Genomic DNA, 18,060 nt, shown 5'->3' on the forward strand with positions numbered 1-18,060 from the left:
TTTACTCTTTTAAAACTAGGTACTTAGAAATCGTAAATTAAAATCGAAAAAAAACTTTGGAATGTGTAGTATGTTATGTGGTAACTACTAATATGCTAAATGCAAATCTATTTGAAAATATGATTACATTTTTTTCTTAAAATTGTTGTTTATTTATTACAATTATGACCTAACCAACCATTATAATATTATTTTATGGTATCTATTCTGAAATAGGTAAATCATTCTTTTTTGCAAATAAAAATACTTCATCTATTTGTCAAAGATGAAACTGGGTATGCAATCCATTATACTTACTTAATATTATTATGATTAATATGACCCATAGGCCATAATATGATCATTAAAGTAATTTTAAAGATTATCAAAAATGCCATTATATAGTTCTATTTCAATTGTTAACTGATTTTAACTGAGTACCTACCCATTTGTCATCGTTATGTTTTTCCATGTAGGTAGGTACCTACTTAATAATTATACTTTCTCTAATGTATTAGGTATTCAGATATTCTGTTATATTTAGTTTCAAGGAATAGGAATCATTAACTAGGTACCTACAGACTACATAGTGAATACACTGACGAATGACCAATAGTTACCTTATATATACCAAGATGAGGTACCTACCTACCTTTTTTAAATTGTATTTAAATTTAAATTTTGAATTATTGAAAATAAATACGAAATTCCTGTAATTAATTTTTTTTAGTTAATATAATCAATTATTTTCTAAAATTACATAAATATTTATTGACAAAAATCACAGATCACAAAATACCCTACTACTTACTACTTACAACAAAAACTCTTTTATAAGAGAAAAATTAGTTTGTCCCAGTGGTAAGGAGATTTTACTGTATAGTGTATAATTTTTAAGGAATTATTAGGCTCACAGTTTTGATAGGTTTTTAAAACCTTAAGAATAAGATTTATAGAGATGTAAATATGTAATGTAAACAATATTATGTAAATAAATAATAATATACTTATAAACTTGTTTTATTTTTAGCTTTTAATGGTTATCATTATAGATATATTATTAAGATTAGGAAAGCAGTTTTTTTTCAATGTTATGACCTATGCGATACAAGAATGAGTGTGATACAATATATTGATAATTAGGTACCTACTATATTTAAATACAACATATTATTCCGATAGTGAATCAATTAATAATAATATTGTATTGTTTAGTAGGTTGTAGGTAATTAAGTTTTTGTTTTGTTTTTTAAATAAAAAATTTTATAAATATTAGTGCTTACGTCTTACTTTGAAAATAATGAGTTATGATAAAGTTAATAGTGTCAGTAATATTTGATTAAAACTTAAGAAACCAATTGATAATTAAATTGATAAAATTTCAAAATATACACAAAATATTTAGTGAAAACCAAATCTTAAATATTGTATGCAAAATACTATAATTGTAAATGTCCCTGTATTTTATGTACATTTCTAGAAAACTACTATGTATTTAAGTACTATTTTTAACGATTTTCAATTTACCTAGGGACTGCATCTACTCGAGTATCTAGTATTAGTGGCATAGGTATCACATATGTATGGGGGTGGGGGGGGCGACACTAAATGTTGTACACATTACAACATGTATATAATAATATGAATATAATATATGTATACTCATACTGAATGTCTATTAAAAATTGTATGTCCCCTTCCCCCTGGAAAAAATCCTAGATACGCTACTGTATAGTACTACACCTATCTAGTGTCTACCTAATCTTATTTAGTATTTTTCAATTGATAAAGCAAGATCTAAGAATCTATTATACTTTTTGAATTACTTTTAAAGAATTGGAAAACGAAGTATTGTTCTACTAATAACTGACTTAATATTGACTTTCTATAAAAAAGAACATGAAATGTATATTTGTACAGGAGGAATCTTCTTAAGGTAAAAGTGTATTTTTTCAAGAAGTATTAACATTTTAGATTCTAAGCGGACCGATGGATGTATTAATTATACTTTTTTTTTGTGTCTGTCGTCATATTTTAAGACAGTATAAGTCGAGGTAAAAGTGCTTAGATTGTCTTCAACGGTATCTTTTATGGTAGGAAAGTGAATCTAGTTAATACTTTGGGGGGGGGGGTCAAAAATAAAAATTTTCCAGTAGTTTTCAAGAGTTCCGTAAAAAATAAAAATAAAGGAAAAACGGTAATTTTTATGCAAAATGGATTTTTGACCAAATCGATTTTGGTTTTTGGTGTAACTCTATAACAAATGATCGTAGATACTAGATAAATGAAATTTTGACTGGATGTTTATATTAGCATTTTCTATACACCATAATATTTAGAGCTATATTTTGAGTTGTTATTATCAATTGTCAATTTTTTTATTTTTTATTTCTATGAATGTCAATAAAACTTTATTTGTTGGGTACAAAAGCTTGAAAGTTTAATACAATGCTCTCACTATATTGTAACAATGACATTTGAAAAATATTAAAAATCCTTAGTCACAGGCATTTAAAGTTCAAATCTTGACAAAATACGGAAAAATCACGAAAATTAGGAAATTATTTTGAGTTGAAAATTCATAAACTTTTCTTTTTAAATCTTAGATTTGAAAATGTAATACAAGATTCCTAATAAGTCTGTCTATCTTTATCAAAAAAAAATTTCTACAAGCAAATCAAATTAAATTTTTATGAACGTTTGAAATTCATATTTTTACAATACTGGATATTCACTCGATTTCTCAAGTTTTCAATTTTAGATTCTGAGTGGAACGATGAATGTATTGATTTTACAATGATGTGTGTTTTTTTTTTAAATTTTTTTTTTAATTTAAAATTAATTTGGAATTTATTATAGGTACCTATTATAGGTCAATTGTTTTTAAATATTTACTATAGACTATAATATAATATTATGTCTTATACCTAGACTGACATACCGTCTCCGCTCAGAATCGTTTTTCTTATACAATAATATTATACCATTGAATTCAAATTTAATACCATCCATTGTACAGTGACCCACTTGTAACCTACTGTACAGCAGAGCGAAATCCACTTACCCACGTTTTTAAGTTTTTTTCTATAAATATCAATAATATTTTATTTGTTGGTAAAAAAGCGTGAAAATGTAATGCAAGGCTCCTGATATATTGTTACAATAGCAGTTGAAAAATATTAAAAATACATAGGCACAATATTTTTTATAAGCATTTAAAGTTCGAATTATGACAGAATGTATCAAATTTTAAATTTAGTAATTATTTTGTAGTTAACAATTTATAAAATGTTCAACTTTTATAGATCAGGGTTAAAAATTTAAAACAATTTAAGGTTCCACGTAAATAGGTTATATAAAATATATATATAAATTGCTTTATTCACAATAATATCATCAAATATACTTAGTAATATCATAGGCTGACTAACCGCCTTGGCTCAGAATTGTTTTTCTTATACAAAGATTTTATATCATTGAATTCAAATTTAACACCACCCATTACAGTGATCTACTTGTAACCTAGGTAGTAGCTACTGAATAGCAGAGGGACACCCACTTCCCCACCTTTTTCGAAATATTTTTTTAACAAAACTATTTAAGTAATTAAAAACAAAATTTTTACGTATACACGACAGAAACACGTACCGCAACCAGGCGAGTACCTGTTGTCCGTGCCGCCAAATGCATTAGTCTATTTAGGGGGTGGTGCATGTATATTGACATATTATTATTGTGTATTAACTGTATCAAAAAATAAATAAACTTAGATTATATTTTAGATTATAAGTTATAAGTTATAACCTCGGTTATAACCTACTAAGAAATTATTACAGCTCAAAAATGTATAATATTGTTTTAACTAATTAGTGGGAAAATAATATTAATAATCACCAAAAATAAATTTAGGTAAACTATGATCTAATAAAGGTGTTTTTCGTTGGAATTATTGACCGAGTTATTGACAGTTGAATCAGAAATAACAAGTAGGTAAAGCAGATTTTGAAGAAATTATCTCCATATTTTCAAATCTCCAATCTAGTAGAAATTTATAAATGTATCTAGATTATTATTATTAATACAATTATAATATGTACAGTGTACACTATAATATGTTGCCCCGGAACTCAAAATATTAAAATATAGCCATGGCAGTATGTTGTTATCGTAGCCTTTTAATCAGGACGTAACTTACCCTAGTTTAACTTACAAAAATTATAAAAATTATTCCTGAAATATATTTAATAGCGTCTGAAGCTAAAATATTGACGAAATTGGATATTCATCCCAATTTACGCATCACACGTAAATCAACGATTTTAGTTTTTTTTTGTACCTTGTTGTAGGTACCTAATACAAAAATAATTATTAAATCATTGAAACTTGAAATATTTCATTGATACTTAAATTATCGTTTTCTTTACTCTATGAAATGTTCAAAATAATTATTCTAATTTTAAGCTATTTATAGGCATTTGAAATGTTCGAATTTTTTATTTTTTACTATAATGTTGATAACATATTTTAGGATCGGTCAAACAACTTGAACATTTAATACAAGATATCAAGATCCCACTTCAGTTATACTTATTGAAATGATTCTCATGAAACAATTAATACTTTATAAGAACTATAAGTTAGTTAGGTATTGACTATTTGACTCACTATTGAGTAATAACAAAATGCATAAGTAGGGTCCAGAAATGCGTGCGTTTGCATGTTATTACTCATTAGACCAAAAACTTGCTAGATAATCAGCTACAAATATAATTATGAACTACATCTATTGGCTACTATATATATAAATCCAAAGTATTATTTTGCATATTTCAAGGTTTTTTTATTTATATGCAAATTTTTCAAAATGTTCAATGTTTACTGTATGGTATGTATAATATGATTAGATCGTCAAAATAAATTATTTTTAATATGCATTTCGACCAGCATTTCGATGATAAAATATATATTATACATTTATAATATATATATATAAATACAATGTATATTATATTATAGTTATGTCTGGTGGCGGCCCGATAATGGCTAAATATTAAATAGACCCGTATATTTTTGTTCAGATAATATTATGTTTATTTTTTTAATATATTTTAAATATGCACCAATTGGTATTAGTTGACGTGGAGCTGAGATTTTCAGTTTACAAACACGTGTTAACTGATAACCAGTGCTCATTTCCATTTGAAAATGCATCGAATTGTTTTGTTTTAGAAAGAAATATATGTATTTATTTTATACATTTCTAATATTTAAAATATATGTTATATTGTTTTATATTTAAATGTTTAAGAAATAATATTTTTAATTAGGTACCTTCCAAATTATAATATTGCAATTTAAAAGGTTTGTTTTTTACTTAATATACAGATATTTATAAGAACAATTCAAGGTTAAATTTCAGTGTTTTAAGCTCGTTAAAAGCATTCATATTTTGGTAGTTTTCAAATTTCAATGCATATAATTCCGGGCTCTCACTACAAATGTAGTACTACATTATTGTTTTAAATTTAAAAATAAATTAATAATTATTTAAAATTTGTTTTGTTATTACGTATACACACTACACAGTACCTATATATTACATTTAAATGGTCAATGGGTTAGGAAATAGTTGGGAAAAAAATGTCATATGAGGGTCCTTATAAAATGCTCCTGCGGTGCAAAAGTGGCCTATCCACCATTGTTATATTATGCTAATGCTAAGTAAGAATAAACCACATTTCATAACATTGTGAATAAAAATATCAATATTTTTAGCGCATATGTTTGCATATTTTGATATTTTCCCATTTTTAAACTTATTTTCCGATTTTGAAGTTATATTTCGTCTTTTCAGGGAATATTTTGTTGTTTGGAAATCACATATATTTTAGTAAATACGTAATAATTTTACTATAAACGTTAAGTAAATTACTGCAGTTCTCCATCTTAGTTACTATTATAATTCGTTTTATAAATAATGTCACCCTAGTACCCTACTGATTACCTTTTATGTAAATGTAATAATATTCATACAAGAATATTTGTATATTTGTAAATAACTGTAAAATACCTACCTAACTAACTTATGGCCACAGATGCCGGGTTTTTATGTTTTGAGATCAATAAAAAAAAAAGGTGGGTAAGTGGATGTCGCTTTGCTGTACAGTAGATTATAAGTGGATCACTGTAATGGATGGTGTTAAGTTTGAATTCAATGATATAATATCATTGTATGAGAAAAACGATTCTGAGCGAAGACGGTCATTCAGTCTATGATATTGCTTAGTAGGTATATTAGATAATATTATTGTCAATAAAGTAATTTATATACAACCTATTTACGTGGAACCTTGTTTTAAATTGTCATATTTTTTACCCAACAAATAAAATGTTATGGATATTTAAAGAAAAAAAAACTAAAAAATTGAAAACTGACAATGTCCGTAAACAGCTCAAAAAGACTCAATATATTTTCAAAATTGTATGGTGTATAAAAAATGAAAATATAAACTTTCAGTTAAATTCTTATGTATCTAAAGTTATTCGTTTTTGAATAACAACAAAGTAACAAAACTGCTACTTGAGAAATCGAGTGAATTTCCAATATTGTAAAAATATGAATTTCAAACGCTCATAAAAATTTAATTTGATTTGATTTGCCTGTAGACATTTTTTTTTTTTTTTTGATAAAGATAGACAAACTTATTAGGAATCTTGTATTACATTTTCAAATCTTAGATATAAAAAGAAAAACTCAAAATTATTTGCTAATTTTTGTGATTTTTCAGTATTTTGTCAAGATTTGAACTTTAAATGCTTATAAGTAAAAACTGTGACTAAGGATCTTTAATATTTTTCTAATGTCATTACAACAATGCAGTAGGAGCCTTGTATTAAATTTTCAAGCATTTTGTAGAGTTACACCGAAAACCAAAATTGATTTTGTGAAAAACCGATTTTGCGTAAAAATTCTCGTTCTTCATTAATTTTTATGTTGTTTTTCCCGGCGCTTTTGAAAACTATTGGGAATTTTTACCTCCCGAATGCATCAACAATATCCACTTTCCCATCGAACAAGATACTGAAGTTAAAAATCGAAGCATTTTTTCGATTACTTATCGTGTACATAGACTTAAAAAAAAAAACCCATTGTAAAATCAATACATTCATCGTTTCACTCTGAATTTAAAATAATTGTTACCGTTGTTATCAACGTTGAAAAAATTCATAGAAGGCTTATCTCTTATTTAATTATACTATTTATTATTTACTTAAACACTTTAAACATCAGATTTATAAAATCATGTTAGCCGTCAATTAAGTTAGTTTAGAACGCGATGTTGAAGATACAACATTTCGCAAGTCAAACGCGATTAAAATGCCTAAAGGACTCCGAAAGTTGGTTAATTGGTTTTAAGTTTTTACTAATTAATTACAACCTACTTATAAGAAATTTGATTTTGTATAAGTTTTTAAACTCTTAGATAAATATTCGGAAATTTAATTGGGAATAGGAAATTAATAATGTATGGATTAAAATAAAAAACATAAAAACGAAAATCTATTATAAAACGAAATCTTTTTTGAAATATTTTGTTTTATAATGACCTCAAATTATTTATCAAAAATAATTCAAAAAACGTCATTACTTTTTGATAAAATTAGTGTTTTTTTTTAAGTATCGCCTTATTTGAGTATTAAAATACAGACAAGATTATTATTATTGCTATTTATTTTTATTATTCCTTGATAGCTAACAGTAATATATGAAATAGTTAATAATATGTATTGATTAGCATTGATTATAATTTTTAATGCTTGGTTTTATGCCGGATATAGATAATACTATCATATCTACTTCTAGGAAATACGAAAAAAATATTTTACCCATAAATAATGAAGTACATAAATGATATTTTAAATATTTAAAAAGCGGACAATTTATTTGTTTTTGGAATAGTGGATTAAAAAGCTAAACAAATAATCTAGTAAGGTAGATAGGTTAGGTTGTTTTTTATTACATTTTAAATACTATTTATATAGAAAATGTTATATATGTTAAAAAAATGTATAAATAGCGTTATATATATGCCATAAATTGTTCATAATTTTGTCAATGAATAAATTCATTATTGCCGCACAACTAGAAATTAAATGTAGAGGATGCTAAATTATATGGAATATGAACAAACCCGGATTAAGTGGGGGGCGGGCACAATCCTGGGTCCCATGTTTATCCCCGAAATGTTGTTTTTTTAATGCAGTCAAAACCGTTTTAAAAGAATAGAATTATTTTAGTACAGAGGTATTCAAACTGTGCGTCGCGGCTCCCAGGGGCGTCGCGAGAGTTATCGAAGGGAGCCACGTCATATAATTGAAAACCAATAAATATTTTAAAATATTTTTACGAAAAACGTTTTTTATTATCATTGAGGCACACCGGTTGGGAAACGTTGGATTGTTTACAGTCTACACTCTACTATAATCATTCGCTAAGTATAGCTTTAATTGATCGCGTAAGTCGCAATAGAGACAGCGATACCATCAACTGCCATCGTTAAATCATCAATGCGTATGTCGTGTTTGGCAGCATTAGTCGCGAGTTAAAATTATCAGTCATTTTTAATTTGGGAGCCGTCAACATTTTGTGAAGACTCAAAGGAACCTTGGGATGAAAAAGTTTGAATACCTCTGTTTTAGTAGGTAATAATTATAAAATAACAATTTTCTTAATTTTATACCTCGAAAATTTACTGTAAGATAATAAATATAGAACTGATATTATAATAATTGATAAAAATATGATGAAGTTTAAAATGTGAATTGTGAACTACCTACATTGTACGCATACGGCATAGATGATAGTCTTTATTATTTATATCGAGGTAATAAAGTACAAAATTATACAATTATTATAAACAGTTGTAAAAATGTAGTTATAGGCACCCACAATTTTTTTGAAATTGAAAGGTGGGCATATTAAGTGTATGGTGTCCCGGGGCCCAATTGATCGCTAATCCGGACTTGAAAGGATTATTAGAGGCGGTGGCTCTCCTAATAGGTGGTGATTTTCCTGATAAAAAAAAGTGAACCTAGTTGGTACTTTTGCGAGGTCAAAATTGATAATTCCAAGTAGTTTTAGAAAGCGTCGAGAAAAACTACCGACAAATTACGAAAAACCGTTAAAAATGGGATTTTAAACGTTTTGTTTATCACCATAGCAACGAATAAAAAATAATAATATAAGGACTGCGCTAACCGCTCAGAATTATTTTCGTATACAATGGTATATTTTTATTATTATTTCAAATAATATGGATTACAACTACTGTACAGTAGAGCGGTACCCACTTGTCTACCTTTTTAGATTCTGAGTGGAACGCAGATTTTACATTGATGTGTGTTGTTTTTTTTTTGTGTCTGTCATCACGGTTTGGGGCAGTAAAACTGCTTTGATTTTCTTCAACAGTATCTTGTTTGATGGGAAAGTGAATCTAGTTGATGCATTCAGAAGGTCAAAATTCGAAATTTCCAATAGTTTTCAAAAGCTCCGTGAAAAACAAAAGAATAATTAAGGAAAAACAAGAATTTTTACGCAAAAGCTGTTTTTGAGAAAATCGATTTTGGTTTTTGGTGTAACTTTAAAACAAATGACCGTAGATACATGAAATTTTCAGTGATTGTTTATACTTCTATTTTCTATACATAATAAAATTTTCAAAATATTTTGATTTGTTTTGAACTGTTTAGGGACATTTTCAGTTTCCAATTTTATTCGTTTTTTTTTTCTATGAATGTCAATAAAACTTTATTTGTTGAGTAAAAATACTTGAAAATTTAATACAAGGCTCCTAGTTCCTACTATATTTTTACAATGACATTTGAAAAATATTAAAAATCCTTAGTCACAATTTTTTATTAGCATTTAAAGTTCAAAAATTGACAAAATATGTAAAAATCACGAAAATTAGCAAATTATTTTAAGTTAAGAATTCGTAAAAATTTTTCTTTTTAAATCTAAGATTTTAAAATGTAATACAAGATTTCTCATAATATTGTCTACCTTTATCAAAAAAAAAAATTTCTACAAGAAAGTCAAATTAAATTTTTATGAGCGTTTGAAATTCATATTTTTACAACATTTGATATTCGCACGATTTCTCATGTGAAGATTTTCTTATTTTATTGTAATTAAAAAATGTTTTTAAAACTGAAAGTTTATATTTTCATTTTCTATACACCATAACATTTTTAAAATAATTTGACTCTTTTTGATCTGTTTACAGACATTGTCAGTTTTCAATTTTTTAGTTTTTTTTTCTATAAATACCAATAAAATGTTTTTGGTTGGGTAAAAAAGCGTGAAAATGTAATGCAAGGCTCCTGATATATTTTTACAATAGCAGTTGAAAAATATTAAAAATACATAGGCACAATTTTTTTTTATAAGCATTTAAAGATTGAATTTTAACAAAATTTATCAAATTTAAAATTGAATAATTATTTTGTAGTTAAAAATTTATAAAATGTTCAACTTTTATATATAAGGATTGAAAATTTAAAACAAGATTCCACGTAAGTAGTTAATTCTGTTACCAAAAAATCTAAAAAAATACATAAGCACAGTTTATATTTATACTCATTTTAAGTTCAAATTTGGACGAGATTACATATTAAAAAACCTAGAATAACTGTTTTAGTTATTTTGTTGCGATTGTATAATATTATTTGTGGATACTTGAAACTTCTAAAGTATATCTATGATAGTATCATGGTTTGTTGTTGATGTATAACGCGTTATAAGTACCTAATGAATATTGTGATATGATTAATTTGGAATTTATTATAGGTACCTATTATAGATCAATTTTTTTTTAATACCATAGATAAGACGTATATAGTATGTTTTATACCTAGACTGACATACCGTCTCCGCTCAGAATCGTTTTTCTTACGTAATGATATTATATCATTGAATTCAAATTTAATACCATTCATTATACAGTGACCCACTTGTTATCTACTGTACAGCAGAGCGACATCCACTTACCCACCTTTTTTGAAATTGTCATTAAATCGAAATTGTTTATAGATTACTATTAAAAAAACCACATTAAAATTAATTGATTTTTCTTGAAGATCTTTAGGGTGTTACAGTAATGTTGTGACACAATAAACGTAAAAAATATAAAAAAAATTAATTCAAATTTTTAAGAAAAACCCATTGATTTGATATGTTTATCTATTTTATGAATAATATTAAAAGTTTACATTTTGAAGAGCTCTGGGTAAATATAAGACTTCATTAATCTATTACCAAAGCAAAGTATTAGTATTAGTTTACATTGGTGGATATTTGTGTCAGGGTTTATTTTAATTCTTTTAAGAGTGAGATATTTACATTATAATTATTATTTACTTCTGTGTTTTTTATACATAGTAAACATTAGATATAAAAAAGAATATTCAACATTAAGACACTATGATAGAGTACTCATATTTATATTTGATAATCAGTTATATAACTCTAATATTATACACCATAAATCTACTTTGTTCCTCTTACACTCTATCTCACATAAGAGAAACTTAAGGCAGCAACCACTTTTTGCCTGGCTCAGATTAGGGTTCCTTGATTAAATCGGTTTTTGTTGACTTTTATTAGTAATGGTTTATCGTGTTAATCTTAGAAAAATACAATCTAAGCGGTTATTGGGATAAAAAGTGACATTTCAATGAGCGCTGCACTCAGCTCATGTTAGCCACACCCATCTTGTCTATGGTTACTCTTATAATATTAAACAGAGTATAGAAAAAGTATAATTCTATAGTAAGCTAATATGCTAGACAAGGGTTAAACATTGACATAAGCAATAAGCAGTAATAAGCATTTAAAGAATTAATAAGTTAATAAAAAGCAAAAAAGTCATGTAATTTAATGAGCAAGATATGAAATGTGTACCTTGGACACGGTGATTGTAAGTATGAATAATTTTTGGATTTATCAACAACATCATAATTGGGGTTAGAAAAAGATGATGGTTTTGTTAGGTTTATATAACCAGAACACTCAACTAAAAATCATATAACACAATAAAATATAGTTTGATAAAAGTATTAAATAAGATCAACCATAAATACCAATGTTAAGTCAATAACAAGTCTACAAAGCAGTTAAGAATTGTTCAACTGATAATTAACATTAAATATACAAAATTATATAATAAATAAAAAGTATTATAGGAAATTCAACTAACCTGGATTATGTAACATAGGTCTCAATTCCAAATCATCTTTGTTTTCTGAATGTTCAGAACTGTTTAGACATGAATTTAAATTGTTTTCAGACACGGTTGAACAATTCAAATATGTCGGTGCCGTTAAAAGACTTAAGTAATCAGTTGAAACTGATCCTTCCGTATTCATTCTCATATATACCTCATTTAAATTCATATAATGCTATAAGTGAAATATTAATACCATTAAAATTTTCATTATAAATATATATACATTATGTATAAAATATGTATAAAATATATCATTATTTGTTACTTACTGATTTAGTACCATCTTGTAATAAATCGCCCAGACGTTCAGCTAAATCAGTGAATGATGGCCTTGTCATAGGATTCATTTTCCAACAATCTAACATTATATTGTATCTAACCATAAAAAAAAAAAAATATAAACTTGAAAATATTATAACCATAGACAACTTTAATTAAAAACTTTTTTTTTTAAATTTACATTTCAGAATTGGCATATTTTGGCTGTTCCATTCGATAACCTTCAACCAGTCTATTGAATAGGTCATTAAATTTTTGAATATCTAATAGAGTAAACAAGATAATGATATATATATGTATAGTCTTTCATCAAATGTTTAAATGGCATGATTAAAAACTAATAAAGTTCATAATATTAACTTGGATATGGAGTAACTGCTAATGAGAATATTTCCCACAGAACAATACCAAATGCCCAAACATCAGATTGTGTTGAAAAAACTCGATCACGGAGAGATTCAATTGCCATCCATTTTACTGGCAAAAGATCCTGCAAATTGAATATAAAATATAAAAATAAATAACTAGGCATTAAAATTACTGGGAAAACATGTGATATGTGTACAATGAAAACAACATCTAAACTTATTTCCACGAGAGAAAGGTGCAATTTCGCGCCTATCGAATGTTCGGTGGACCGTCAAATCCCCTCCACATAACACCGGTATATAGTACTTTGGTGGGATATGCGCAGCCAATGACCGATTTTAATGGGATCCTTTCTCTCGTGGAAACGAGTATAGTATAGTATATCATTTTAGATACCTTTTCAGACTTTTTTTGGTAATTCTCACTATTGTACATAGTTTTTGCAAATCCAAAATCACATATTTTAACAATATTTTCTTCAGCCAATAGAATATTTCTCGTTGCTAAATCGCCATGTAGAATCTAGAAAAAAATATTTCAAACATTAACTATTCATAAATTTCTTATTTCAGAAAATATACTTTTCTACTAGCAAGATATTCCATGCCTCGTGCTACTTGAAATGACCAACATATTAAGTCGTGGGTACATGATGGTTTAACAATCAAATTTTTATAATCTCCACGGTAATTGCTCCGCCACTCGGGTTCAACTTCATCAGGGACTAAATACCCATCAGAACCAATTTGGGTACTACTATCATCACATTTTTCAGGTAAATTGGTTTTGTTAGGAACATTTACATAGTATGGATTTCTAATTAGCAAAAAATATTTAAAAATTATTATTCAATAACTACATTTATTGTTTAAAAGTTCTAAATTCTAGTTAAAATTACTTAGATATTGATTTAATATTGTAATCTAAATAGCCATCTGTTGAAACTTGGTCCACAAAACAATCCCTCTGTTTCAACATGTATTGATGGAGATTTCCAAAACGGCAATACTCCACAATCACCATCAATTCTCCTAAAGTATATAATCTAATAATTAATTTGTTGAAACATTTAAGTCAACTAACAATATTTTAAATGACATTACTTTTGTTTATGTTTCCAGTGTAAGCTCCAAGTAAGTTAACTACATTCAAATGCCTACCAAGATGTATCATAATCTTCAATTCAGAAGCTAAGGCTTTTATGTATGACGGATCTGTGTTTGGTTTAATCATTTTTACAGCAACAGTTGTAGTGGTATCTTTATCAATTATACCAATTGCCTCAGCTTTAAAGACAACTCCAAATGCTCCCGAACCCAATTGCTTACCTGAAAATAAATTATAATATTATAATAGTAAATGCATATCATAAATATTATTTTTTTACCTAAACTGTTATAAAATAAAAAATTACAAGTCAAATGTCTTATATTGATTACCAAGTTTTAGTTTATCTCTAGGAAACTCCCATCGTTTATCATAAGGAAGTAGTTCTGCCTGTTCCTCAATCCCCAAATCAGGATTCCAGCTTTCAACAGCACCATTCTCAAAGTGTAATAGACCAGCTAGAGCTAATTCTTTTTTTAATTTCTGTAGTATAAATGTTTGTATAAATTTTGAATGTAGTTTAATGATAAAATATACTATTATATTATTTATGTTTGATTATTGAATAATAAATTGATAATTACCTTTTCTCTCTTTAAATGTACAGCACAGCATATCATAAGAACTCCCAAAAGAATAGTTAACACAGAACAAAAAGCAATGAGACTAAAATGTTCATGCTCTAAAGGTTTATCTGAAAAACAAGACATTTATACTAAAAATATTAAATGAGTTTTCAAATACAAGAAGAAATATTACTAAACTAGAAAATCTAAGATCTTTAATACATTTTATAATTATTTACTTTTTCAATAAGAACTTTTTATTTTTAATAGTATGTATATATATATATTATATTTTGTAATCATACCTTGAATGATTAATTCATAGGTTAAAATAGCACTGCCAACTTTATTTGAAACATTGCACACATAATTGCCTTCATCTTCTAATGCAGCAAACTTTACTACATATGTTTGATTTTTATCCCGCAATTCAAGCCTACTATCATTTATATTGACCTTTAATATTTGGCCATTCTATAAGTTAAAATAAAATAATTATTATAGATTATATAGTTAATAAACAGTATAACTCACTTTAAACCATGTAATAGTAGGTGGTGGCATGCCTTCTTTAATATAACAACTAAGTTGGGTTGAATTACCAGTTTTTACTCTCGAAATACTTGAATTTGATGGAACCACAATAGCTGGTATTTTTGATTCTGTAATTTTATTTTATCAATCAATTTTGTGTTATGTAAAAACAAGGTTATAAAATATAAACTATAATATTATTTTGATTTTAGAAAAATATTTACTCTGGACTAATACAGAATACACTATTGTGGCTGAATTGAACTCTTGCAATTCGGGTACTATACACAAATATTCTCCATCAAATTTATTTGTGATATTTTTTATCAATAAATATGAACGATACGAAAGTTCTGTTTTATTATTGGTTAAAATGACATCTATAACATAAACATACCAAATAATTTATAACAATTTTAAACCATGAATCTATTATTTTTATTTCAAAAAAATATAAAACAAAAAATGTTAATAAATTAATAAAATATCAATAAGACTAATAAACACAGTTTAAATAACAACAATTTAGTTATTTTGTACTAAAATAAATGTGCTCACTCTTATCAATATTCACTGGATTCTCTCTATCATTTAAATCTCGAAATATCCATTTAATATATTCATTATACATATATTTAGAAGCCCCACATTCAATTGTTATATCATCGCCATCAACAACAATTTGTGGTCCTCTGATAGCCAACCCATTTGATACATCTAAAATAATATATCATTGTTAGTACAATATAAAACAATGTTTGTAATTTAAATTAGAATACTAATTTATTATTTTTTCTATTTTCTTAATCATTTGTTTTGCAAAAAATTAAACTATAGATTACATTCATATCAATGTAATATAATATATATTATATATTTTTATCATTCATTTAAACATGTTATGTACAGAATATTAAAAATTTATGATCTTACCAGTGACAAAAAATGTAGAACTATAATTAGAATTTCCAAATTCATTTGTAGCGTTACAAAAAAGTATTCCAGTTTCAATAGCAGTAATATTTATTGATGATATAAGGAATGTTTCTTTAAACACAGTTTCTTTATACATGCTTCTCTGTGAATTTCAAAAATTAATTTTGTTTATTTTATTCATTATTTATTGATTTTTTATGGAAATAGGTATCAATAAACAAATTTACAGGAATATGGGTAAATGATTCTTCACACTCAGGATAATTTGGACACTTTTTAAAAGCCCAATCAACTTCTGGCAAAGGATAACCACCTAAATAACATTCAACACTATACATTTTTCCCAATTCATGAAATACTCTTGAGTTGGAACTATTGATTATTTCAACTATTGGTTTGTCTGAAAAATATATTATAAATAAAATAACAAAATAAAAAACTATTGCATCTAAACATTTCGGTATTATCAGTTACCTTCAACTAGCAAGGTTACAGTAATTTGTTTTACATGTGCATCATTATCTGCAACTAATTCATATGTACCAGAATCAAACAGCTCTAAATTTTTTATTACTAATTTGGATGTACTTTTGTCATTTTCCACTGATACTTTTTCTGGATTCATCCCTAATTCTTTACCATTAGGATCTCTCCTATAAATATAAAACACAATAAAAAATTACCAACTTTACAATAACAATAATTTAAATAATTGTTTTCATTGTTTTCCTAATTACCATACAAGAGATGGTTTTGGGTATGCGGATACTTGAATTATCCATTGTACCTGCCGAGTTCTTGCTCTACGTGTTATTACATAAACATTACCTTGAACTGACAAACTTAAATAAGTCATATCAGGTGCTGCAAGCATATAATAAAATATGAAATAACTTGGTTATAAGATATTTATAAAACTTACTGAATGCCTTAAGCTTGTATGTAGCACGGTTCTTATGTCCAGAATGTACCATTACTTCACAAACATAATCACCTTCATCTTCGGAAGTTACATTTTGAATACTTAACAATCGACTACCAACACAATTACCAACTCCGAGTTTCAAACCATTATAGACATTTTCTTTGCCAATTAACACATGCCCAGCCTTATAAAAAAAGAATCGTTAACATTGATAACAATTTTTTATTTTAGCTATTAGTACTGGACTATTACAGCACGGTAATTAATAACAAATTTAATATCATTAATAAATTTGTTAGATAAATATCAAACCTGGAGCTTCTGTTCATTAGGAACTTTCCAATGTAATGTGAAAGAAATACCAAGATCCATGCTTACAGAACAGTTTAGGGTTAAATTTTGACCAATAATTAAATGACCTGTATGTGCATCACTACTATTGATATAAGGCATTACTACTTTATGCACTTTAGCTGAAAATGATAATTATAAATCATGTTTTTAAGAATGAAATATTTTCAATATGCATTTGTGATTTGATAAAAAATTAAAGCCGTTTAAATGCAAAAAGCCTGTCAGATACTAAAAATATTTATTAATGATTAAAAGATATTTAACATAGTAATTCTAAATAATAACCTGAACCTCATTAGTCACAAACTCATAAATCAAAACATATCTCACTACAATGTAACTTATGTTAACTATGGTTCTCAATAATTAAAATTGACATAAAATTGATTTAATAAAAGAATAAACAAATAAACTATTTCTTGATTTTTCAAAAACCAAGTACGTAATATAATATTATGACACCTATTACTTAAAATTAAAGCTTAATAAATTAAAAGCATAGCTAAAACATGGCAATACTATATAAATATTTAATTAACTCTATAAATAAAGAAAATTAAATTTAGCCTACATGATAGGTGATTACAGAACCTAAAAAATTGTGACTGTAGCGAACAGTGCTCTGAATTACTTAAGGGGATTGGAAGCGGTGATTTTCTGTCTTTGTCTAACACACGTGGTACATAGGAAAAATAGCTATTCGCCTGACAGAAAATTAAGGTAC

The 18,060-nt window shown here is 26.4% G+C and overlaps 1 protein-coding gene across 4 annotated transcripts in view; it reads right to left on the reverse strand.

The window, feature by feature from the left end:
• Positions 1-10,971: 10,971 nt before the first annotated feature.
• LOC100159169 (vascular endothelial growth factor receptor 1) overlaps positions 10,972-18,060 on the reverse strand; it is a 12,121-nt gene continuing 5,032 nt past the window's right edge. For 3 of the 4 annotated variants that reach the window (XM_029487118.1, XM_001947233.5, XM_029487120.1), the window contains 21 exons: positions 17,295-17,455; positions 16,980-17,166; positions 16,795-16,921; positions 16,532-16,710; positions 16,285-16,457; positions 16,055-16,199; positions 15,680-15,838; positions 15,346-15,501; positions 15,122-15,249; positions 14,893-15,061; positions 14,606-14,715; positions 14,354-14,504; positions 14,018-14,242; positions 13,813-13,945; positions 13,496-13,730; positions 13,311-13,436; positions 12,906-13,035; positions 12,727-12,808; positions 12,536-12,641; positions 12,237-12,438; positions 10,973-12,053 (listed from right to left, as the gene is read on the reverse strand). In XM_029487118.1, the coding sequence (XP_029342978.1) occupies positions 11,887-12,053; positions 12,237-12,438; positions 12,536-12,641; positions 12,727-12,808; positions 12,906-13,035; positions 13,311-13,436; positions 13,496-13,730; positions 13,813-13,945; positions 14,018-14,242; positions 14,354-14,504; positions 14,606-14,715; positions 14,893-15,061; positions 15,122-15,249; positions 15,346-15,501; positions 15,680-15,838; positions 16,055-16,199; positions 16,285-16,457; positions 16,532-16,710; positions 16,795-16,921; positions 16,980-17,166; positions 17,295-17,455 (3,251 nt within the window). In that variant the 3' untranslated portion in view covers positions 10,973-11,886. Of the gene's footprint in view, positions 12,054-12,236; positions 12,439-12,535; positions 12,642-12,726; positions 12,809-12,905; positions 13,036-13,310; positions 13,437-13,495; positions 13,731-13,812; positions 13,946-14,017; positions 14,243-14,353; positions 14,505-14,605; positions 14,716-14,892; positions 15,062-15,121; positions 15,250-15,345; positions 15,502-15,679; positions 15,839-16,054; positions 16,200-16,284; positions 16,458-16,531; positions 16,711-16,794; positions 16,922-16,979; positions 17,167-17,294; positions 17,456-18,060 lie in introns of all 4 variants that reach the window. The other variant, XM_029487119.1, reaches the window with a different exon arrangement.

The sequence above is a fragment of the Acyrthosiphon pisum genome, chromosome A1, assembly GCF_005508785.2.
Source record: "Acyrthosiphon pisum isolate AL4f chromosome A1, pea_aphid_22Mar2018_4r6ur, whole genome shotgun sequence".
Taxonomy (NCBI): Eukaryota; Metazoa; Arthropoda; class Insecta; order Hemiptera; family Aphididae; genus Acyrthosiphon; species Acyrthosiphon pisum.